The 24580-nt window shown below is 39.1% G+C and overlaps 4 protein-coding genes across 5 annotated transcripts in view; 2 read left to right on the top strand and 2 right to left on the bottom strand.

The window, feature by feature from the left end:
- Positions 1-8121, bottom strand: part of LOC136251488 (adenosine 3'-phospho 5'-phosphosulfate transporter 2-like) — an 8349-nt gene extending 228 nt beyond the window's left edge. Inside the window, exons 1-8 of one of the 2 annotated variants that reach the window (XM_066043947.1) lie at positions 7791-8118; positions 7519-7740; positions 7412-7469; positions 5582-5689; positions 5435-5532; positions 1831-1923; positions 297-408; positions 168-237 (exon numbers count right to left, since the gene is read on the bottom strand). In XM_066043947.1, coding sequence (XP_065900019.1) covers positions 168-237; positions 297-408; positions 1831-1923; positions 5435-5532; positions 5582-5689; positions 7412-7469; positions 7519-7740; positions 7791-8042 — 1013 coding nt within the window. In that variant the 5' untranslated portion in view covers positions 8043-8118. Of the gene's footprint in view, positions 1-167; positions 238-296; positions 409-1830; positions 1924-5434; positions 5533-5581; positions 5690-7411; positions 7470-7518; positions 7741-7790 lie in introns of both variants that reach the window. The other variant, XM_066043948.1, reaches the window with a different exon arrangement.
- On the top strand, positions 8121-12739 carry LOC136251482 (kelch-like protein 3). The gene is made up of 4 exons (XM_066043939.1): positions 8121-8399; positions 8672-9515; positions 11041-11204; positions 12095-12739. Exons 1-4 carry the CDS (start codon positions 8186-8188, stop codon positions 12625-12627), a joined length of 1755 nt encoding a protein of 584 aa, XP_065900011.1. The 5' UTR covers positions 8121-8185; the 3' UTR covers positions 12628-12739.
- Positions 12620-18284, bottom strand: LOC136251498 (charged multivesicular body protein 6-A-like). Its single transcript, XM_066043958.1, has 9 exons — positions 18109-18284; positions 18011-18055; positions 17900-17964; positions 17764-17851; positions 17248-17334; positions 17133-17198; positions 13075-13155; positions 12948-13029; positions 12620-12729 (listed from the first exon to the last, which is right to left on the bottom strand). The coding sequence occupies exons 1-9, from the start codon at positions 18208-18210 to the stop codon at positions 12692-12694; spliced, it is 654 nt and encodes a 217-aa protein (XP_065900030.1). The 5' UTR covers positions 18211-18284; the 3' UTR covers positions 12620-12691.
- LOC136251480 (uncharacterized) overlaps positions 18273-24580 on the top strand; it is a 12206-nt gene continuing 5898 nt past the window's right edge. Inside the window, exons 1-2 of the mRNA XM_066043936.1 lie at positions 18273-18417; positions 18466-18630. The gene's annotated coding sequence lies outside the window, so the exon portion shown is untranslated. The remainder of the gene's footprint in view (positions 18418-18465; positions 18631-24580) is intronic.

The following is a 24580-nucleotide window of genomic DNA, read 5'->3' as shown; positions in this document are numbered from 1 at the left end:
TGCAAGGAGGTGGGGCATGCAGTGCAGAATAATAGATACAAACATTGCATGCTAGTTTTGTGGCCAATCAGTACAGGGTATATAATGTATTCCTAATGGTCTAGTTCCACTGTAGTTTAGCACATTCAAATTTGTTGGTAATGATGCAACATTGACCCATCACTCACTGCATTGTGAATGGCTTAGCAAAGAACACAAATGAGACCACAATGGATAGAGTCTTCCTGAATGTGGTGACTATAGTATGGAAAAGAGAAAGAGATCACATGATGTCACAAGTAGCTCACATGACCTACCAGTCACAGCCATCAATGCTCCACTGGTCCTCACTAATATCAACACACAGTTCACTCCAAGGTAACCAGTCAGTGAGAAGACAATGGCCAGTCCATATATCTCCTTAGCATGCTATAGGATCACGTGATCAGTACTAAAAGTGGGTCCCACCAGAGTTAACATCAAGACTCTAATAGTACAGTCAAATACTTTAATAGAGCAGTCACCAAATATAAGACTTGTGCTGTGTTAAACCACCTATAACTTCTGGAGGCACAACTGCACTACTACTCTGTACCAAATTATCTCATTGTGACATCCAGCTGCTGGATATGTCAGAATGGACATGGACTAAATATCAGATGCAAAAACTAAAGAGTATTGGTGCTGAGGGGTATACCATGCAGGGCCGCCCACAGGGGGGGGGAGGGGGGGGGCAACTGGGGCATTTTGTCCCAGGCCCCAGCCTGAAAGGGGCCCCAGGAGGCCCCCCTGAATATCTGTTTAAAAGATCGATATACTCTAATAGAGCAGTCAGATCTAAATATTCTAATAGAGCAGTCACAGTATTCTTCAGAGGAGCAGTGTAGCAAGCTTATAGATAAGGAGATATGGTTGGTGATGGGTAGTTATTGTCATTGCCAGCAGGTTGTGACCTTTTTTTTTTTTTTTTTGGTCTTCAACTTACAGCTTGGGTGAAGGGCCCCACTTTAACTCTTTGCCCTGGGCCCCTTAATTTCTCTGGGCGGCCCTGATACCATGACAAGAAGAATAATCTAAAAGTGGCCATTTATATCCCCAGTCTTAATGGGTACATCATGTCCCATAGCTACACCACATTCCCTAGCTACAACACGTCCCCTAGCTACACCACACCTCCTAGCTACACCACATCCTCTAGCTACACCACATCCTCTAGCTACAACACACCCCCTAGCTACACCATGTCCCCTAGCTACACCACATCCTCTAGCTACAACACACCCCCTAGCTACACCACATCCTCTAGCTACAACACACCCCTAGCTACACCATGTTCCTTAGCTACAACACGTCCACTAGCTACACCACATCCCCTAGCTACAGCACCTCCACTAGCTACAATACGTCCCCTAGCTACAACATGTCCACTAGTTGTTAATGGTACTAATACAGTAATATGATGGTGACATACTGTAACACAAGATGGCTTCAATGACTTATTCAGTTCAGCTGAGGAAGGAGATATGATACTCTACCCAACTGTCAATTATTTGTTTCATATTCCCCATATATGGCATATCTCCTTCCTCCAATGATCAGCATATGATCAATTATAACATCATTTCTGATAAGGCTATTGGACACTTGTCATAAAAAATAAACAGATATATTGGTGACTATTGTACTGCATGTAGGTGAAGCATAACAGTTGCAGAAAATTTGATCAATTCAATTAACCAGATAAACTGGCAGTCATTCACAGCTCTAAGCTACATACACTAATTACCTCAGAAAATGACAGAACACCATTTATGAGGCAATTAATTAACTCCATTACAAGGTGACACTTACAATGGTTGAGAACTGAGCAGCTGGTACAAGTCCATTGGTTAGTAGCAATCCCCACAAGATGTATAGGAAACCAATGGTGTAGCTGTAGAACACCTGTTACATATAATCCACATTACTAAGTGCCAAACAGAGAACCTCATTAATAAGACCACATGAGACCACCATGAGGTGGTCTTATTAATGAGGTGATGAAGTACACCTTAGCTATGTTTGGGAACTACATGACATGGTCACTATAATGAGGTGGTCTTATTAATGAGGTCATGAAGTACACCTTAACTGTGTTTGGGACCTACTTGACATGGTCACTATAATGAGGTGGTCTTATTAATGAGGTCATGAAGTACATCTTAGCTATGTTTGGGAACTACATGACATGGTCACTATAATGAGGTGGTCTTATTAATGAGGTCATGAAGTACACCTTAGCTGTGTTTGGGACCTACTTGACATGGTCACTATAATGAGGTGGTCTTATTAATGAGGTCATGAAGTACACCTTAGCTATGTTTGGGAAGTACATGACATGGTCATTATAATGAGGTGGTCTTATTAATGAGGTCATGAAGTACACCTTAACTGTGTTTGGGACCTACTTGACATGGTCACTATAATGAGGTGGTCTTATTAATGAGGTCATGAAGTACACCTTAGCTATGTTTGGGAACTACATGACATGGTCACTATAATGAGGTGGTCTTATTAATGAGGTCATGAAGTACACCTTAACTGTGTTTGGGACCTACTTGACATGGTCACTATAATGAGGTGGTCTTATTAATGAGGTCATGAAGTACACCTTAACTGTGTTTGGGACCTACTTGACATGGTCACTATAATGAGGTGGTCTTATTAATGAGGTCATGAAATACACCTTAACTGTGTTTGGGACCTACTTGACATGGTCACTATAATGAGGTGGTCTTATTAATGAGGTCATGAAGTACACCTTAGCTATGTTTGGGAACTACATGACATGGTCACTATAATGAGGTGGTCTTATTAATGAGGTCATGAAGTACACCTTAACTGTGTTTGGGACCTACTTGACATGGTCACTATAATGAGGTGGTCTTATTAATGAGGTCATGAAATACACCTTAACTGTGTTAGGGACCTACTTGACATGGTCACTATAATGAGGTGGTCTTATTAATGAGGTCATGAAGTACACCTTAGCTATGTTTGGGAACTACATGACATGGTCACTATAATGAGGTGGTCTTATTAATGAGGTCATGAAGTACACCTTAACTGTGTTTGGGACCTACTTGACATGGTCACTATAATGAGGTGGTCTTATTAATGAGGTCATGAAGCTATGTTTGAGACTTACTTGAAATGTCTGTTACTAACTAGTATAATTAGATAAAAAATGAAATAGGGTTCCAGCAATAAAAAGTAGCGAAATAAGAAATGAATGATGGTAGCTAGTCTATATGGGAAAATCATACTTAATACTGTAGCTGTACACGTGATTGTGTCTGTGACTATTTTATTAGAGTATCTCAATCTCGCTGCTGAGCTAAGCGCAATAGATATAAGGGGCGTGGTTCAATCCTGTGTCTTGATTGCAACTAGATAATTAATGGCTGGTCATGATGGAGTGTTCTGATTTTTAAGGGTGTGGTCCTATGCAATCACGTAGCTATCATATCTACACCCTCTTAAGTGCTTAAAATAGTTCTTTGGCGTCTGACTATGATCCTGATATGGAAAATTAATGGCTTGGTATAGTCTCATAAGAGAATGACATGTAATTGAAGAAAAAGGAATGGCAATGCACAGAAGGCAGACACTAGTCAGAGCAAGAAAAGGAACATGCTCCAGTGAGTTTGTTATTGTCATGTGAAATGGTGTGACTGTGATCAAGTACGAGTAGACCAAAATTCATGTTTTTTTGTAACTTTTTAAAAATTCAATATCTAGTCGTCTGTGAGTGTTTTCTGGTTCTAATGTTGCAATTCATTCAGTAGTATGTGACATCATACAGTAGTATGTGACATCATACAGTAGTATGTGACATCATACATGACATCATACAGTAGTACGTGACATCGTACAGTAGTATGTGACATCTTACATGACATCATACAGTAGTACGTGACATCGTACAGTAGTATGTGACATCTTACATGACATCATACAGTAATACGTGACATCATACAGTAGTATGTGACATCTTACATGACATCATACAGTAGTACGTGACATCGTACAGTAGTATGTGACATCTTACATGACATCATACAGTAATACGTGACATCATACAGTAGCACGTGACATCGTACAGTAGTATGTGACATCTTACATGACATCATACAGTAGTACGTGACATCGTACAGTAGTATGTGACATCTTACATGACATCATACAGTAGTACGTGACATCATACAGTAGTACGTGACATCGTACAGTAGTATGTGACATCTTACATGACATCATACAGTAGCACGTGACATCATACAGTAGCACGTGACATCGTACAGTAGTATGTGACATCGTACAGTAGTATGTGACATCTTACATGACATCATACAGTAGCACGTGACATCATACAGTAGCACGTGACATCGTACAGTAGCACGTGACATCGTACAGTAGTATGTGACATCGTACAGTAGTATGTGACATCTTACATGACATCATACAGTAGTACGTGACATCATACAGTAGTACGTACATCGTACAGTAGTATGTGACATCTTACATGACATCATACAGTAGTACGTGACATCGTACAGTAGTATGTGACATCGTACAGTAGTATGTGACATCTTACATGACATCATACAGTAGCACGTGACATCGTACAGTAGTACGTACATCGTACAGTAGTATGTGACATCTTACATGACATCATACAGTAATACGTGACATCATACAGTAGTATGTGACATCATACAGTAGTATGTGACATCTTACATGACATCATACAGTAGTACGTGACATCATACAGTAGTACGTACATCGTACAGTAGTATGTGACATCTTACATGACATCATACAGTAGTACGTGACATCGTACAGTAGCACGTGACATCGTACAGTAGTATGTGACATCTTACGTGACATCATACAGTAGTACGTGACATCATACAGTAGTACGTACATCGTACAGTAGTATGTGACATCTTACATGACATCATACAGTAGTACGTGACATCGTACAGTAGTATGTGACATCTTACATGACATCATACAGTAGCACGTGACATCGTACAGTAGTATGTGACATCATACAGTAGTATGTGACATCTTACATGACATCATACAGTAGTACGTGACATCATACAGTAGTACGTACATCGTACAGTAGTATGTGACATCTTACATGACATCATACAGTAGTACGTGACATCATACAGTAGTACGTGACATCGTACAGTAGTATGTGACATCGTACAGTAGTATGTGACATCTTACATGACATCATACAGTAGCACGTGACATCATACAGTAGCACGTGACATCGTACAGTAGTATGTGACATCGTACAGTAGTATGTGACATCTTACAGTAGTATGTGACATCTTACATGACATCATACAGTAGCACGTGACATCATACAGTAATATGTGACATCATACAGCACATGATATACCATTTCACTGTTGGAAGCAGCAAACTGTTTCAATGTCTTCTCTTGTACATTACCAATCACTGCATCTGCACACAATGCCATTGATATTAGTATAATACCTGCAAGGGTGGTAAAGGGGTGGGGCTATAGATCAGCAGCCACACCCACCTGTGTACGTGAAGTCTGGCTGTAAATTGCTATCAGCTAATGTAAAGAATACCAGACCAGCCGTCATACAGAGGATGGCTATAACATCCATTAGGCCGTACCTCTTTCCTGCAATAACACCACAATCAATACTTCCATTATACTAGTGTAGTCTACACCATAAATCTTTTGAGTGAAAAATTACTTTCTCACAATTATTGTTTAGAAAAAAACTTGCCAGCACACTCCCTCGATATTTAACACCTTATAACAAAACAGTTGCCACAATTCATAATGAACAGACAGAAGACATTCACTCACTAAAAGCTTGACATAGCCAAGCTGGTGTTACACCATTATTAGTGTAGTTTACCAAGTACTTCATAAAGCATATGATCCAGTGTCACATGATCCAGTGTCTTATATACACACCACTTGACATTCACAGAACAATAGTTAAACAATAGTACATTACATGAGTGCACATGACACTTATCATTTTACAAACTTGAAATAGTTCATAGGAGTGCTATAGTAGTGCCAATAGAAGACTTGCCATTCCTTTATGGTTAAATTTAGCGAGAGCTAATAGTATGTCATGGACTACTCACTCACAAATAACTTGGGGAATGTATTTAGGGTTATTAAAATGTAATGGGTTTTAATTCCGTGGATTGTTAAAATTAGCTGTGCACACCTTCTGAAATCACTTTCATCCTCAGTGTGCCACAATCACAGGCTACAGTGTTACCTGACATGTGAAGTTACAATTATGAGTTTACGTGATAGCCTGATAATTAATATATTTGTAAATTTCAACATTGATTTAATAAATAAAAATGTTATTTAAGTCAGTAAAAGTAATCTTTCAAAATGCTTGTAATAACTGATGCCAATATTTATTTAAAAATTAATTGATGGTTAACCTGTAGCACTATTCACATCATCTCCTGACATGTACAGGACATGGAGGGATAGTGTCTAGGTAAGGAGGTAAGGTATATGGAGCAAGGGGTCTATATACCCCCAGAAGCTAAAGGTATTTCAGGACTGGCTGATTTAGAGCAGTTTTATGGACAAATAGCTACTTATTAAGTTTGATCCAACATTAGTACAGAGTAACTAGCTCAATGACATACAAAGGATCATGTACATTTCATTTGCAAAATATTCCAGTGTGGCCGTGGGGTGATGAAAGCTTTCATACTAGATCTTTCATGTGGTGACTGTTCTATTAGAGCATTAGACTGACTGCTCTATTAGAGTACCTTGATCTTGTATATATAGTTATTGTTGTTGTTGTTTTGGGATGTACCCTGCTTGGATCCACCCACTGTGGGTATATCGGTAAACACAAATGTTTACTTAATTAATTTATTTAAGACTTTACAGCACAAGTGCTGAAGGTCTGTAGGACACCTGGTCCTACAGCCTGTTTAAAGTTGTTATATAAAGTATGTATGTTTGAAAAGGTGTAGAAAGGAGAAAAAAATCCATGCTTCATTTGTATATAATACTTGACAGCTACTCAGTCTTTAGTAGCATATATGTACAACTGATTGATTGATCTGTTTATACTCCAAATACTCGGCCATTGGCAGTTCCTCCATACCGGAGTGTACACAAAACAATACAACAGAAAACCATAGTTAGTTATACAACATACGCAAAAACAAACAGCACAAACAAGTAACCTAACAACACAAAACACAAATAACAACTGCAGAAATTAAATCAAATCAACTAATTGCTAAGAACAGCTTTAGCCTTCTCACAGGTCCCTAGTGGGATAGTATTTAATAACAGGTCACTTTAATGATAGACAGAGTTCTTTAAGTAACTATGTCACACCTTGTATTACCACTCCTCCCAACATCACAGGTATTAGCTTACAACTCTTGAAGATCACCTAAAGACTGATCACTAACTAAACATCCAATAACTAGCCACCATGCTACCTGAGTGGGGTAGTTGAGGTAACCAAGTGATGTGTTGGATAGGCCAATGGTTGCTACCGTGAGGAAGGCTATAAAGCCGTAGACATGCAGCGGTATCAGTCGGTTACCAAATGCTCCAGTCAACAACATTTCACTAACACCAAATATGGAATAACAGCCAAACTGTACCAGAGTAAGATACCAGCCATATGGCTTGAAACCATCAATGTGAAATATCCATTCCTAATAAAAGCGCAATATTAAAACACCCGCGAATAATAATCTGTATTTACCTGTACATACCCATAGAGCAGATAGAAGACCATTACACCAGTGACGGAGAATACTAGCTGGAATAATGGCGAGGTCTTGTGTAGTGGTATACCTAGTACGTACAAGTCGTTTACTTCTCTGCTGCGTGATATTATTTCTGGTTGAGGTGCTTGCGAGGCTTGGCCGGTACTCTCAGAAATCACTTCAGTAAGCCGATCATGTATTGGCGAGGAAGACAGCCTTGACATTCCTTGGCGTTGCGAAAACTGCATACCACAATGCAACGGTTGTTGGTGGAGATTCTAATAGAGCGCTCAGCTATTTTAATGTATTCATTTCGCCCACCGATATAATTACATAATTTATGATTGTGGTTTTGTATAAATAAAGGTAGAAACCGGATAGCAGGGGATATATGGCGGCTAGTATGGACGCTGCTTCGACTAGCTCATCACCTTCTAAGGTCTATAAGTCACGTCAAATCGCTGAGCAGGCACTGTGCGCGTTAAATGAGATGCGACTACACAGTCAGCTGTGCGACGTGGTAATAAGAGTAGACAATCAGGATTTTGTAGCGCACAGATCCGTATTGGCCGCTACGATACCTTACTTCATGGCCATGTTTACTGGTAAGTTGATATAAACAATTTATTAAGGACGTTCGCGTTGCCTAACCTTATAATTAATGACATGTATACAAATGTCGTGTGTATTGTATGTCGTTAAAATGTTAGAAGTTGACTTGAGGCCCCTCCAAGATTGTCCAGTGCCACTCGAAAGAATTTTCATGCATCCACTAAAGTTGCTAGAAACTTGACCAAATTTTGCTATAGGATATGATTTCATAATATATTGCACCAATTCTCTTGGGTGTACCTTTATAATGTATTGTTTACTATAGTGGAACTGGCTGAGAGTAAACAAGATATAATCACTTTACGAGAGGTGGAGCCAGAAGCAATAGAATTACTGATACAGTTTGTCTATACTGGCACTATTGAAGTTGGTGAGGATAACGTACAGTGTCTCCTGCCAGCTGCCAATTTGCTGCAGTTGATGGAAGTACGTGACATTTGTTGTGAATTCCTGCAAGACAATCTTCATCCTTCCAACTGTCTTGGTATCAAGAGATTTGCTGACAGACACTCATGCCCCAACTTGCTAAGCATGGCCCAGCAGTTTGCTCAGAAATACTTTTCTGATGTTTGTAATTGTGATGAATTTTTAAACCTTCCTCTGGAGCAAGTGGTTGAGCTGATAAGCAGTAGTGATCTAGGGGTGTTGTCTGAGGAGCATGTGTTTGAATCAGTCGTGTCATGGATTGAGTATGATCGTGACGAGCGATCACAGCATTTATCAACACTGATAGAACAAGTACGACTACCACTGTTACCAAGGGATTATATTACGAACCGTGTCTACAATGAGCCTCTATTACTTTCATGCAGTGATTGTAAGGACTATGTGATTGAGGCTATGAGATATCACCTATTGTCACCGGAGCAACAGAGATCTATTGTCAGTCCTAGGACAATGCCCAGGAAACGTATTGGACCTCCGCAATCTTTGCTGGTGATTGGTGGGCAAGCACCCAAAGCAATACGTAATGTGGAAGTGTTTGATATTGTCAGTAACACTTGTAGACAAGGCCCAGAATTGTTGTCACGACGATGTCGCTGTGGTGTTGCTGTCCTTGATGCATCAGTTTATGCTGTTGGAGGATTTGATGGAACATCACGTGTTAGGTAAAATATGTGTTATACTACTCTATTGGTGAGAGGTCAGTGTTACTTAGTGACTCATTTGATGTATACTACATCGTCATTCGAGGGTCAAGTCACTGTGTTAAACAGGTGTTAGAGGTGTGGTACTTCATTAACATGAGGTAGTGGATAATTACTTCAGTTAAATGTCCACTTGTACAATATCAGTGTTAACGAGTTGTTAATTGATGCCTGTGGGTCTGTGTGATGTCATGAGATGATAAATTGACCTCATTAATTTACACCAATTAACACTTCACTGTTCACCCATCAGACACGCCTACATTATGAGTGTTTATGTCACAACATAATTTTTGTCATGATACGAACTTGTGCTTTGCCTATTTCAGCAAAAGCCACCTCTTATTTGTGAAGATAATATAGCATGTACCACTGTCATTCTAATTTGTTTTTTTATTAGCAGTTTTTGTTTGTTTATTTCCAATATTTTGAGCAGATTGTAACTGCAATTTCTATGCCATGGCATGAACTGAGCTGTGACTAGGGCTGTGAACCTCATCAATATTATACTGCTACCTAGTAACTGTATGAAAATCACTGATTACAAATTCTAATTTCATTTTACGGCTTTTCATAAATGACAATATTCCTATTTTATGGTCTAAAATTTCACGATATTTTATGGATGGAAGAGAATTGTGTTATATCAGTACAATAAATATGTACAATTACAGTGAAATAACTGGAATTTTGTTAACTGTCAGGTTTTCCTGTTAAGATTCACAGTCCTACACCTGTAGCTTTGAGTAGCATCCCCTAGTGTGAAATAGGTAACTGACCCAAACTACAATCTGAATTAGTTGAACATGGTATTGATTGAACGTGTGCCTAACAATGTTGCTAGCAGCCAAATTAACTTCAGCTCTAAGCATTTCTCACCGAACTACAACCACACCTTCATGCTCAGACCACTTTGTAGACATTTCTTGCTAGGCCATTCATGAATACAGCTATCCTGAGCATCATGAGAGTGGAATGGTACTAACAATTCTTGCACTGTTATGGCTGCTTGTACATTACAAACCACAATACCTTGTCACATCATAAAACTGCCACACATCATCACTACTATAGTTCTTATTACTCCATAACATCACACCATTGCATACAACTAAGTAGAACTGATATGTATCGTGCCATGTCACACCTCTTACTCTAATTTTTGTACAGAGACTATTCAGCCCACATGAAATATTTTCAGTACTATCATGGCATGTCCTATCCCCTGGTATGGATTTTCCCACCTAACTGTTGAACTTATTTCACTACTTTTTGTCACTGGCTGGAACCATACTTCATTTATTGCATTGTGTGTGTAACTTTCACTTAAGATACACTCCAAGTCTTGTAGAGTCCTGTACCAAGTTGCTATACAGATTTTTCCAAGGAACCCATACAATGCTTCCAAGGAATCCATATAATGGTTTAATTGTGAACTTTATGAACAGTTGATTGTACAGCCATTATCTGGATCATGTGATTACAGGTCGGCAGAACGGTTAGACCTCAACAAGGGAAGATGGGAATCCATGCAAGGCATGTTGTCACGGCGCAGCACATTGGGAGTGGCAGTACTTGATGGCTGTTTGTATGCAGTGGGAGGATTTGATGGAAATTGTGGATTAGACAGTGTGGAGAAGTATGACCCTGGTATGTGTGTGTGTGTTGTGTGTGCATGAGTTTGTATGGGGAGAGTATTTAACTGACCTACTACAATACACACTGTATCAAGTTTGATCAAATCAACACCTTTACTGGTGATAGAGAACTATTGATAAGATCAAGGCCATTATTCCTGCCAGATAGTATTGTGGACTTTATCCACAATGGTATAGATGGCCATGTTATTTGGGGGACTAATGTAGAGATCAATCATAGATCAAACAGTTTTGTGTATGGTTATGAAGTAACTAAACCATTGCAAATGAGCATTATCTCAAAGCATGCGATACAAATCATTTATTGTATTGAAACCATACCTGTTGCTTACAGCTCGACATCTCTTTCCCTGGATGAAATATTCAATCAAACAATTTCTCCATAGGCACCTATACATTAGTCACCAAAATAACACGGCCATCTTATGCTCGTGATGTCATTGTGGATAAAGTCCATAGTGTGTTTGTAGTCCAGTTAGACCACAGCAAAGTGAAATACTTGAATTTCATTGGCTACTTACAGGTGTCGAAATCTTGTAGATCCCTGTCTCTGGGGTGATACAAAACACGGCAATTACTGCCTGTAACATTGGCAACGCATGGGCATTTAACTAGATAACAAGTTCCTTACAAGTTACAGGGAGAGTGTATTGGGCTTGCTTCTTACATTTCTCAGCAGTGAAGGAACAAGCTGTGGTCTAGGACACAGAAACACAGAATTTAGAAACCCTCAGGTCCTGTAGTAGCACCCTTGCTTTGCTCGTGCAGGGCCTTTCAGGTTACTAAATTCTGTAGAACCCTATGTTTCAATGTCTATATAACTATTATATTTAGATACTCCTTGCTGTTAGTGATTATGTGATGTCTAAATTATCACCATAGTTACAGACAAATGGACAAAAGTGGCATCAATGAATGTGCGTCGTTCTAGTGTGGGCGTGTCAGCAATGCACAAACACATCTATGCCATCGGGGGTTATGATGGAGCAGCACGTCAGTGTCTTAGTTCAGTAGAGCGCTATGATCCTGATGAAGATAAGTGGGAAATGATCGAGCCAATGTTACAGCGACGCAGTGGAGCAGCTGTAGCCGTTGTGGATGATTGCCTGTATGCCATTGGTGGCCACGATGGTCCAGATATCAGAAAATCTGTTGAAAAATATGACCCTGTGACTTGTCAGTGGTTCAGAGTGGTTGACATGTTGACATGCCGACGCAATGCTGCTGCAGCTGTTGTACATGGACTGCTCTATGTTACTGGTGGCGACGATGGCACTACTAATTTATCAACAGTAGAAGTGTATGACTCTTTCACAGGAACGTGGAACTACACACAAGGCATACTGAGTCAAGGTCGCAGCTACTCGGGAGTAGCAGTGATTGACTACTGGTCACCCCCAGCTGACCTACAATGAAACATTTTTGTATAAATTTCTTGCAATTCTCTTGTATTTCATGAATTATTCATACTGTTTATAATTATGTTGTGACAACTGTCTTTTTCTTCTGTGTCACGGCTACAAGAAATGATTAAAAGGAACATCATTATAGTATGTTTGTTCAGACTGAGCTGATACATGAGAAAATGATGACAGGTGTATTTTAGCTGCAACTTCATCTTGTAATGACCAACACAAAATGTTACTTGAAAGGCTTCACTATGAGACTAGTGCCAGGGTTTCACTTGTTCCATCCATCAGTTATTCTCTAGGTATCAGCTCAACAATATACTTACCAGTTGGCAACTGCTCCTCTTCCACACTGACTGGTTCAGTGGTAGGTACTTCAGGTAACCTCTCACCAATGTTATCTTCACCCTGTTAGCAATACTCAATCCCACAATCATATCAACCATCACTAACACTTAGTAGCTCATCTAGTTCTTGTAGCACAGCTTCTTCATCAGCAGGTGATAAGTTTTGACCAAGTAACTCATCAATTTCCTAAACACAAGAAACACACACAGCACCTGACATGCACCTGATCATATAGGTACTCACAAAACAAACCTCACTAATGTGGGTCCAGTAATTATTAATGCTATGGTGGATCTATTTAGTAGAGCTCCTATGCACTTTCTTTGTGCACATTTTGATAGCATGAAACTTGGTACATAGTTTGTATATATCATAAAAGTCATTTTAAGATCACCTCAGATTTGACCTTGTGTCCAATTTTATACTTCAAAATTGACAGTTTTCCCTCTATTTCACTTATACATGACTCAAAACCCACAAACTTGGTGCCAAATTAATGCTTTTACTCTAAAGAGCAAGTTGATGCTTACAGAAAGTCTGTAGCTTTCTCTATTCAAAAGTTTTGGAATTTTTATAAATATAACAAATGCCTTTTTTTCTCCTGCACACACATATACTTTTGATATGTAAAAGAAAGACGTTGCTTATTCAATTATCACACTATTTGGCAGCTAATCACCTCAATTGTGTATGAGTATCAGGAGCAGACCCATGAACTATCAAAGGATGTATATAGGGTAGTAGGAGTACAATATAGGAGGTGGGGAGGGGTTGGGATAATCCAGTTGCACAGTATATAAATTATACACAGTAGAGATCAATTTTAAATAATTCTATTAACCAAGTGGGTATAGGGCTAAGGTTGTAACAGATTATATAGTGAAATACAGTTGGTACACGTTCTGATCTGTGACTACAAAAACACAAGGTTTTGTCCTCCCTCTCAAAGACCCATAGTAGCCCAGATTCAACTGAAACTTGTACAGTGACTTGTTTAATACTATTTCTTGAGTATAGGGTAGTATATATGTAGAACTCGAGTGGAAGTGAATACAGAGGATTTCACTCGGATTTCACTTTTTACTGCACATTTTGTCCTCCCTCTATTGGGCTTGTACTTACACATTTTGCGATAAGATTTACAATTTAACTTTATGTACATTAGTTCTATGCTATAGGCTATATATCTTTGTAATAACACGAAGGTGACACTGGGTCTGTAGGTGCGGATGGAACATGTGGTTTCCAATCCCCTTTCTCTACAATCTATGGTTGTAACAAGGAACCTACGGAAGTGTAAAGGAGATTATTTGCATGACATCCCTATTACTGTTAGACTTGTATGTACACTTACAGGTTAAGATAGTTATGTCGATAGTTTGGAATAATATGTACATATCTATAAGATCACCTTAGCTTTATGTAGAATTGGTGTACTAACATAGAAGTACAACATTTGATTACATTTGAAACATGCCTTTTAGCTGGTTGGTCTAATAGCTACTTACAAGTACGTTCAATTTATGACACAGTCAAGGTTGATCTATTTACTGAGAATCTACTTATGTCAATTGGTCCAGCCATGCACACAGTATGATGACAATTTTGTGAAAATGTGATCGTGAATGAATATGGTTGAGTTTAAAATATTATTTTACTAGGCCGCACAATCTAGAATAATGAAAATTGCTTTTTACATGATTCTGCTCATCCCTTGATTCTGCCTATATGGTATAATAATGGCAACAATAAAAATGAAAGTATATCCTCCACATAATCACCAAATGCTTATTACTTTTTAACATTCAAATATGAATATCCTGCTGTACAGACCATCGTTCACAAATATGGAGGGGCAAACTACCTTGGAGCTATGTCAATATAAATTATATTATGGCCATATATGGTCTTTGGTTATTTATTATTTTCATAGCACAACAGTAGGGTTAATATTGCTGTATTCAATTTACTCTCCTGCAGACTACACGGAGTGATTATCTATACTTGATATCACTTAATCTGTTACGCAGGATTTAATCAGTGCATATTGCTGCATATTATAGCTTTCCTATCCTGAAAATTAATACAGTTGTAAACCTGATACCATACGTAGTTACTGTAATCACTTCAGGGTTATTTTGCTGTGGTATGTAGATAGACAAATGGCTGCATTAGACAAGCAGTCTTTTACCATGCAATACATTTGAATTTGCTGTTCCAGTGTCCCTGGTATGGAGAGGTGGTTACTAAGACAGGGTCCACTATATAACTGTACAACAATTACTCAGGATGTAATAGAACTACGTGAAAACACTGTAGTATACATATCATACATGATGTGCATGGGAGGGTGAAAATATGATCTTATAAATAACTGTAACTTTTGAATAGAGAAAGCTACCGACTTTCCGTAAGCATCAACTTGCTCTTTAGTTAATTTGGCACCAAGTTTGTGGGTTTTGAGTCATGTATAAGTGAAATAGGGAAAAAAACTGTCAATTTTTAAATATAAAATTGGATACAAAGGTCACCAAAGGTCAAATCTGAGGTGGCTCCTGATCTTAAAATGACCTTTATGACAATTACAAACTATGTACCAAGTTTCATGCTTTTATCAAAAAGTGCACAAAACTTGTTTTTTTAAAAGGCTTAGGAGCTCTACTAATTTAGGCTGTTTTTGGTGGATACCCCACCTTCTTTAAAATTATGAATTTAAAAATGAAGTAGGGATCCAAGCGATAAAAAGTAGTGAAACAAGAGATGAACAATGGTAGTTATTACAGCATAGCTCAGTGGGAAATCCCTACTTTGGCATAGCATAGCAATTATTAGTGATTTCCCACTGAGCTATGCTGTAATAACTACCATTGTTCATCTCTTGTTTCACTACTTTTTATCGTTTGGATCCCTACTTCATTTTTAAATTCATAATTTTTAATACACTAGTTTGTTTAGTTTTTTGTTAAAGTATACAGCTAGCTATAAATATGTGACTGTTCTATTAGGGTGACTGCTGTATTAGAGTATCTCGAGTCAGCCTGCAAAAGATGTGTGCTTGCCTAAAAAGGGTGTGTTCATCATGGTTTTGATCGATTATTAGACTAGAGTATCTCGAATCAGCCTACCAACTTGAAGGTGTGTGGTCACAAATACAGCTAAAGTAAAAGGGGCGTGGTCTCGATAGATAGATCGATATACGTAGAATAAAGAATGGGCATGATCTTGTGACCAATCATGGAGTACTGGTACCTCCGTGCAGTAGTACAGTAGCGTACTCTAAGCACCTTAAATAATTTTGTGGCGTCTATTATGCTGCTTAAAGAAAGTGTTGGTATGGAAAATTAACGCCTCGATATGGTTTCGTTGGATGAAGAAGACAAGCAGCCTGATTGAAGATAAAAGAAAATACAAGGCGCCAGGGTGTACACTCCCAAAAGGCACATCCCACCGGTGAGTTTGTTGTTGTAGCGTAAAATGGTGACTGTGCGCTGCTTCGTTTGGGCTCTAGGCCTGTGACTGTGGTCAGTGAGTGAGGCCAAAAGTTTTTGGCGATTTTTTAAAACTTTATATCCAGCCACCTGTAAGTGTTTTGTTGTATTTAATACTGTTTTATGTATTATATGGACTAGTACTATTCCGTAAAGGTGCATACAATGTCTGTAGGATGTTTTTTAAAGGCGGAATTTTGGGTGGCGTGCAAAACATTCACCACAATCCCTACTTAAACGGTATGACCGTACCGTTTGATAATCCTTCGGTAACTCAAGATATTCACACTGTGGGTCACGTGTTTGATCATGTTTATGTTCTATGTTTTCGCAAGCAACCTGAAAAATACACTACTGATGTTACAGCAGAAACAGCCATGGAAGTGTTAACCAATTTGAGTGCATGTAAAAAGCAGTTATATGGGCACAATGTGGAATCTGGAATGTGTAAACACAAAGGCCTGAGTCTGTAGTGCATGAGCCAAGTGAGGGGCCTGTAGGGGTACAAATTCCATGTACTTAACATTGTGTCTGTATAACAGTTTATGACTTCAATAGAATCGTTTCCTATGTCGTTTACATACGAGTAGTTACCTCTTAATAAGGTCACCCATCCAAACGTATGCAACATGACCTGCCTAATGTGGCCAGTATCACTACACTACACACAGTTACCCTTTGGTATTCTATGGACTCTTGAGTGTCAGCCATTATCCTCTCCACATCTTCAAGTGACATCATCTGTATGGTGGGATTAGTGGTGACTGTGTGAAACAATTAGGATACTTACCTTGTGCATTTGTTCAAGACATTCATTCCCTTGTTTCAATCCCTCCACCACTTTCATCTCAACTTGTGTAAACTCTATGTTCTCCACCTGGTGAATGAGTGGTTACTAAGTTACTGAATGTGTTTTAGTAGTCATGAAATAGTGCTCATGAACACAGGAATGTATTTGTGCACTTAGCTGTCTTCCTTTACTATCAACCCAATATAGGTGAATTACACTAGATTGCTTGCTAACTTGTACAAATAATAGAGTATTTGTTATATAGTTTAAATTGCATTTAAGCATTTGTGCTTGTGGTCAACAAGTGCTTCTCTCTGCCCCATGAGGCCATGGCTGTCAAGGATAGTTACTAATAAATCAAGAATGTGACGGTATTTTTTGTTGTAAAAAATATTTCTAGCAGCAATATCAGTTTTCTCAGTGGAATGGAGTGGGAGGGAATACACTACTACTACTACTACTACTGACATAATAATTGTGTGTGCAGATAAAAAACAGGATTGAAATTAAACATACCATCTGCTCTAAGTTGTCTAGTTGTGTATCTGTCTTGTCCAGCAATCCCTCTAGATAATGTTTCTTCTTCAGTAACAACTTGGCCTTCCTGTAATGGACCATACACACATACACACCACACTGGCAGTTGCCTTACTCCTTCTTCCCATCCTGCAGCAGCTGCTTGGCAAGTTTACGCTCATTTTGAAGTTGGCCAACTATCTAATTCAACATTTAAGCTATTAAATAGTAGTATCACGTGTGTTACCTTCTTCTGGTACTTCTTTAAGCGATCTCGTTGAGTTTTAAGATCCTGCCATCACGTGAGCAATTTAATAGCCCACGTACAATCATTATTAGTCATACCAATACAGCTCTGTCTTGCGGTGTTACGCGAGACTGCTGGACTGGAGTTTGTTGGTTGGTGTTATTAGTCGCGTGACTTCTCCTGGAGAACCATCCTCCCATCGCTGGTGCCAGGCGGGTAATATAGCTCACGTGACTCAATAAGCTTTGCGCCTATAAAATTAATGTCGATTATAAATAGGCTAGTCTGGCCATAGATAATATGGGGGGTATATATAATCTATGGTCTGGCACCATACCCCATACTGTAAGTGTAAGTGTAACTTAAATAACACCAGCGTGGCAGCCAAGTTTTGTCACTTTCTTCTGGTAGGAAACGGTACGAATGTCTTAAAATCACGTGAATTTTCGTTGCAGCGGTTCGTAGAGTTCTTCGTATGCCGCGATATTCACTCTCCCCATTGTTCCAGTAGTCTATCATCAACTCAAAGTATTGATTGTTTGATTTTATTGGTCAGTTTCTGGTGGCAGCACGATCTGTTTCTTCCTCTGGAGCACAGGACAAGCAGAGCAGCAACTATGGTAGGGGTGTCTGTTATCTAGCTATGTTGGCACTGCTGCCCATTTCGCAAAATTAAACTTGGCGAGTGGCGCCAGACTGCATGGGTGGGAGGTTCCCTTTTTGATTTCCCTCGAGTCAGGCAATTGCATTGGTAACCATAGATAATATATACCTATGGGATAACTAACAATGTTACTGGTTTTTGATGCCTGCACGGATAGGGATTTGGCAAAAAATATATTATAATAGTATTAATGAGACTGTAGTTTCCCGTCCTCCGCCCACATCACGTCTGGGCACCCATATTGCATGATGTCATTATTAGTCTCTCGTGGCCAGACCCTTTCCGCGCAGCCGCCTATCGATTGGAAAAGAAAAAAAAACCGGAAAAAAAATCGATTGGAAATTATAAGTGCCGGCTGCTACTAATCGATAAGCGGCTGTGCGGAAAGGGTCTGGCCACGCGAGACTATGTCATTATTGTCATTATTTTTTCCTGTGCTGCTTTCTGGAAACTTCTAATGGAGCCTTTTTTGCATTGCTAAAAAGCACAATGAAACCCAAAACTGAAGAGTTCTGGTGGTTGTTAGCTTGCAAAGAAGCCATTTTCATGACCTTGAGATACTCTAATAGAGCAGTCACATCTTTAATAATGAATAATGATAAAAAGCCTCCCACCTATACCGAATAACAAAAACATCAGGACGGAAAATTACAGTCTCATTTGGAGTGTCCCAATTTATGACTAATCAACTTATTAATCCATGGACTACTCAGCTGATCAAATGAAGCACCTGGCGGTTGGCTGCTGGTGAGTGTGAGGGTGATTGACAAGATGAGAATCAAAGTTTCGCTGATTCACCAACCAGCTTATGAATTTTTCTAGTTCTCTCCAAAAAGTGATGCTGTCCACCAAGCTGGCATAGTGCATGACTTGCTACACTACCAGTGTATCACATCCTGTAGCTATTTGCTACAATTGTTCTCTGGAAGTGTGTCCAAGGAGTCTAAATTCATGTGAGTCCTCAAACACATTTGACCACAAACATGATCCAAAAACCTGTTAGTAAGGACGTGTAGTCTAGTATACACATTTTTGCCAAAAGATCCTCTGTGAGGCTTGGTGGGCAGCATCACTTTTTGGAGAGAGTTAGAAAAATTCATAGACTGGTAGGTGAATCAGCACAATGTAGTGGTTGGATTTAGCTAATATGATACCCAGCAGTGTCCGCCCCTTTACATAGAAGAAGGGCTGGCACTGCCAAACTAATATGATGTTGCAATTATTTTTTAGTATGACTAGACTCTATATGCTTGCCATGCACTCGCAAGTTCTTGGATCATGCTTGTGGTCACATGTGTCCCAGGACCCAAATGAATTCAGTAATAATTTATGTTGTACAACGTTCTCTTCTTGGACACACTCCCAGAGAACAATTGTAACACATACAGGATATCTGCTGTTGTGATATACACTGGTGGTGTAGCCAAGTCATGCACTATACTGCATGTAGGAGGGAACCATTGGCACTCATGAACTCATGCTAGATGGTGCAGTACAACCTTTCAAGCAGGGGTGTAGTAACAATTTGGAGTGTGCTTTGCACGCTGTATCACTATACCACTGTACCACTATTATAAAAGTAGTAGCCACATCTTAGCTCCACTATAGAAGTATAGATGCTCCTATCTTAGCTCCCCCTTGGGAAATCCTAGATCTGCCCTGCTCTTCATTGCTATTATATGCCTACAAGCATTCAGTCACACCAAAAGCTGAAACTGTGTTTGATGAAAGTGTATCCAATTTACGTGATGCATGCATGCGTAATTCTCATCTTGGATTCAAACTTAAAATCAGAGTCACCATATACCATTGCTTTTAGTCATTGTATAATATCTCTTGAGAAAATGAGATAGCACCATAACTAGCTATAGAATTATCGGTTGTGTAGTCTCCCAGCACGTACTGTATTGTGTCATCTCAATTGTCGTGATTACCTCTTACTATACCATCTTCTGCAGTTGGTTTCGAACAATTGATGCCATGCACTTGCACATGATGTTCCACTCTGTCGTGGGGGAGTATTGATTTAGTCAGTGCATGCATGTTTTCAAACTACATATGGCAGCTACATTTTGGTTGAATACTATCTACCTCAATCACTCAATCACCACCAATTGGCCATGCATGTATGCACCTAGTAATTCATTACCAGATCATATTAAGGACCTATATAACTGTTTTCAAACTTGATCATGCTTCAAAGTCATAATAGCGATATGTTTTATGACACAGTAACAACAAGTGCTATTATAACATGTCTCCAGTTTTAGCACACCATACACATGTACTCATATAACACACATGTACAAATGTGCTCATTGTGTACAAAATGTGCTGAATTAGCACACTTAAAACAGTAGATGATGTGTGTTAAAACAGTAGCACACAATAACACATGCGCTAATATCACACAATAACACATGCGCTAATATCACACAATAACACATGCGCTAATATCACACAATAACACATGCGCTAATATCACACAATAACACATACGCTAACATCACACAATAACACATGCGCTAATATCACACAATAACACATACGCTAACATCACACAATAACACATGCGCTAATATCACACAATAACACATACGCTAACATCACACAATAACACATGCGCTAATATCACACAATAACACATACGCTAACATCACACAATAACACATGCGCTAACATCACACAATAACACATGCGCTAACATCACACAATAACACATGCGCTAACATCACACAATAACACATGCGCTAACATCACACAATAACACATGCGCTAACATCACACAATAACACATCCGCTAACATCACACAATAACACATACGCTAACATCACACAATAACACATACGCTAACATCACACAATAACACATACGCTAACATCACACAATAACACATACGCTAACATCACACAATAACACATGCGCTAACATCACACAATAACACATGCGCTAACATCACACAATAACACATACGCTAACATCACACAATAACACATGCGCTAACATCACACAATAACACATGCGCTAACATCACACAATAACACATGCGCTAACATCACACAATAACACATGCGCTAACATCACACAATAACACATGCGTTAATATCACACAATAACACGTGCTACATTTCATTCTCATTTTATTAATTAGCAAAGCCCCTAAAGTGGTAAAACGCTAATATAACATTTTAGTTAGTTATTAGTTCATACAAGTTTAAAATCTGCAAGGGATAGGTTATTAAAGTTATTGATTTGGAGACTGTTCCATTCAGGTATCGTTCTGGGGAAGGAGGAGAATTTATAAGTATCACAAGAGGTTTGAATGTGGTACATGTTCAATTAGCATACCGATGTGCTGTTTTAGAGCACATCAGTGCTGATTGCATGTGCTGAAACTGAAGACATTTTATAGTGTGCTGTTTTAGCATATGCCTTGCATGACTATGAATAGCTAGTGGATTGTATGTGTAGTCTTGGTATGTATATTACATGTGTTACTTGCAGATCAGTTGTAGTGCTGCAGCAAGGAAGATGTCTTCAGCTGATTATATATTGAGGCAGTGGTTACTGAACCAAAAGTCAGTTCAATAACGTACGGGCTATATTGAACCAACAATAAAACTTAGGCAAAAACGAAGGAATTCGAAACTTGGACCATTAGTGTGATGGTTCTGTGTACTACCAGCTGTGCTACCACTGCTATAGCTCCCTAACTCCCTTACTTTTCTATTTTATAAATGTGACTCAAAGAAGTAAGCTAAATATAGTAAGAAGAATTTAACCTGAAACCAAAGCTGAACCTGACCCTGACCCTAACCCTAACACTACTTGTCGCATATCCTTAAGTTGGATACTCGGAGCAACTAGTAGATAACGTGCCCTAAAGTCAAATACTCAGGGTATACCAACCCTAGAATATACAACTAGTGCTCAAGTAGATGGGTGGCTGTCAGTTAATTTATCTTTGAAAAAAAACCTTTCAATTCAGTAACCACTTCCTATATTCATTATTAAAGAGAGAGAACCATCAATGATGATGAAAATAATGCATACATAATTATACTGAAAGTGTGGTGTGTCCTCGGGCACATGTGACCACAACATGGAAGACCATAAGGTGGGCATGGCAAGGAGTGAAATTACAATAAACACATAAAACAACAACAAACAAACAGAAAAATAAAATAAATAAATAACAGCGAATAAACAAATAGTCCTATGTTTCTACTGACCACTCAGCACAGTTCCTTACTTCTAGACACAGTCATAGATAACCCAGCAGCTTCATCAAGTAACTTTCTACATTGAGACCGTGAGATTGCTGTAGCTTGTTGAATGTAGCCTAGAGCATTACACCGTGAGAACAGTGATGACCAATCTATCCAATTCCGATAAAATCTGTAAGTAATCTTCCTTGGTCTGCTTTCGGTCTCTTGCAGATTCCAAATGTTGGATAGAGTCCAAAGGACACATCAGCTCTAACAGCACAACTGAATTTGTTGATTTATTGTGAATCACTATATCAGGACGATAAGGAGTTATGATAAGTGATGGAGGGATGGCTGCCTGAGGAGACACACTAGCATACATTCCTGGTAAGTCAGCATAAACATGAATGGTTTTTGACTCCGCCAAAAGACCAGAGAAATTGGAAACTATGCAATGCAAAACTTGATCATGTCTGTAAGTAAAACGGCCTTGTGATAAAGCAACCCCCTATAACGTGAGCAGTGGTAGGACGACAGAGAGAGCACTTCACATCACACTGAATATGCCATCGCTGAAGATTTACTGATATGGGAAGGGTATCAGAAGCAGCTCGCAGGATAAAGGAAATGTGACCAAGATGACACTCCAACAAAAGTCTGTTCCAAGTTTTACAGCAAGATTCCAAACACACAGAGTCTTTAAGCTTACACTGAACAGACAGAGTATCCAAATGATCATCATATCTAGAGTATTCATCAGCTGCTAGCAGTTTCTTTGAAAACAGATACAAAGGACAAGCCATTGGAAAAGATGACAACTGCAAATGTGCCTTGGATAAAAGTTGATAATCAGATGCTAGGGTCTATAAATAAGCATCACCCAGATGAAGCTGCAGCCCCATGCAACTGCTGGAGCTGGGGGTCTCCAGATGTGCTGATGCAAGACAAGAAACTTAACTTGGCCTCTCTGGACACCACTGATACACTGGGACAGCAGACACCACGGTAGTAAAGTAAGGCCTGAGTAGTACATCTGGGAAGTCCCAACCACTTCTTAAGGTAGTGGGTAGCCAAATTCTCTAACTTACCAATAGCATACTTAGTAATAGCATCCACAGACAAATGAAAACATAATAATGAAACAATATAGTTCCTGTATAACCATAACTTATATTCACCGCAGATTGGTAGCAGGTCTGTGGCTGATAAGAGTTGAGACAGTGAGTCAGTCATTTTCTTGTTTGCAGCAGCTTTAGTGGCACACAAGGACACTTCCAATGATTTCCCCAAAAACTTAGTGCCGCCTTCAGTAATTGACTTAGTGCAACCTCCAGACAGTTGAAATGCCTTCTTTCCTATGACTGTGGCCATCAAACAAATAGGAGACACACTTGGAAGGTTTAAAAGACAAATCCAGGTCTGCAGCTTTTCGATCAATTTGCTGCAGCACAGAGGCATGTACTTCTAGGGAATCTGATATCAATGTTGCATCGTCTGCATAAGCATTGACTGTGCTTTACTACACCAGATGCAAGATAACAGAATTAAAATAGCTAGCTATATGCACAACTGAAAAATATAAGGCCACTCCAAATATATTCTCTGTTTCCCGTCCACCGCTCGCATCTGGTTACTACCAGCTCTAAATATTCCATTATTCCGTATTCTTCCATTATTTTCCGGTTATTCTTGCATAC

This window comes from Dysidea avara, chromosome 3 (genome assembly GCF_963678975.1).
Source record: "Dysidea avara chromosome 3, odDysAvar1.4, whole genome shotgun sequence".
Classification (NCBI taxonomy): Eukaryota; Metazoa; Porifera; class Demospongiae; order Dictyoceratida; family Dysideidae; genus Dysidea; species Dysidea avara.
The sequence above is the reverse complement of the archived record's forward strand: the minus strand, read 5'-3'. Positions and strand labels throughout refer to the sequence as shown.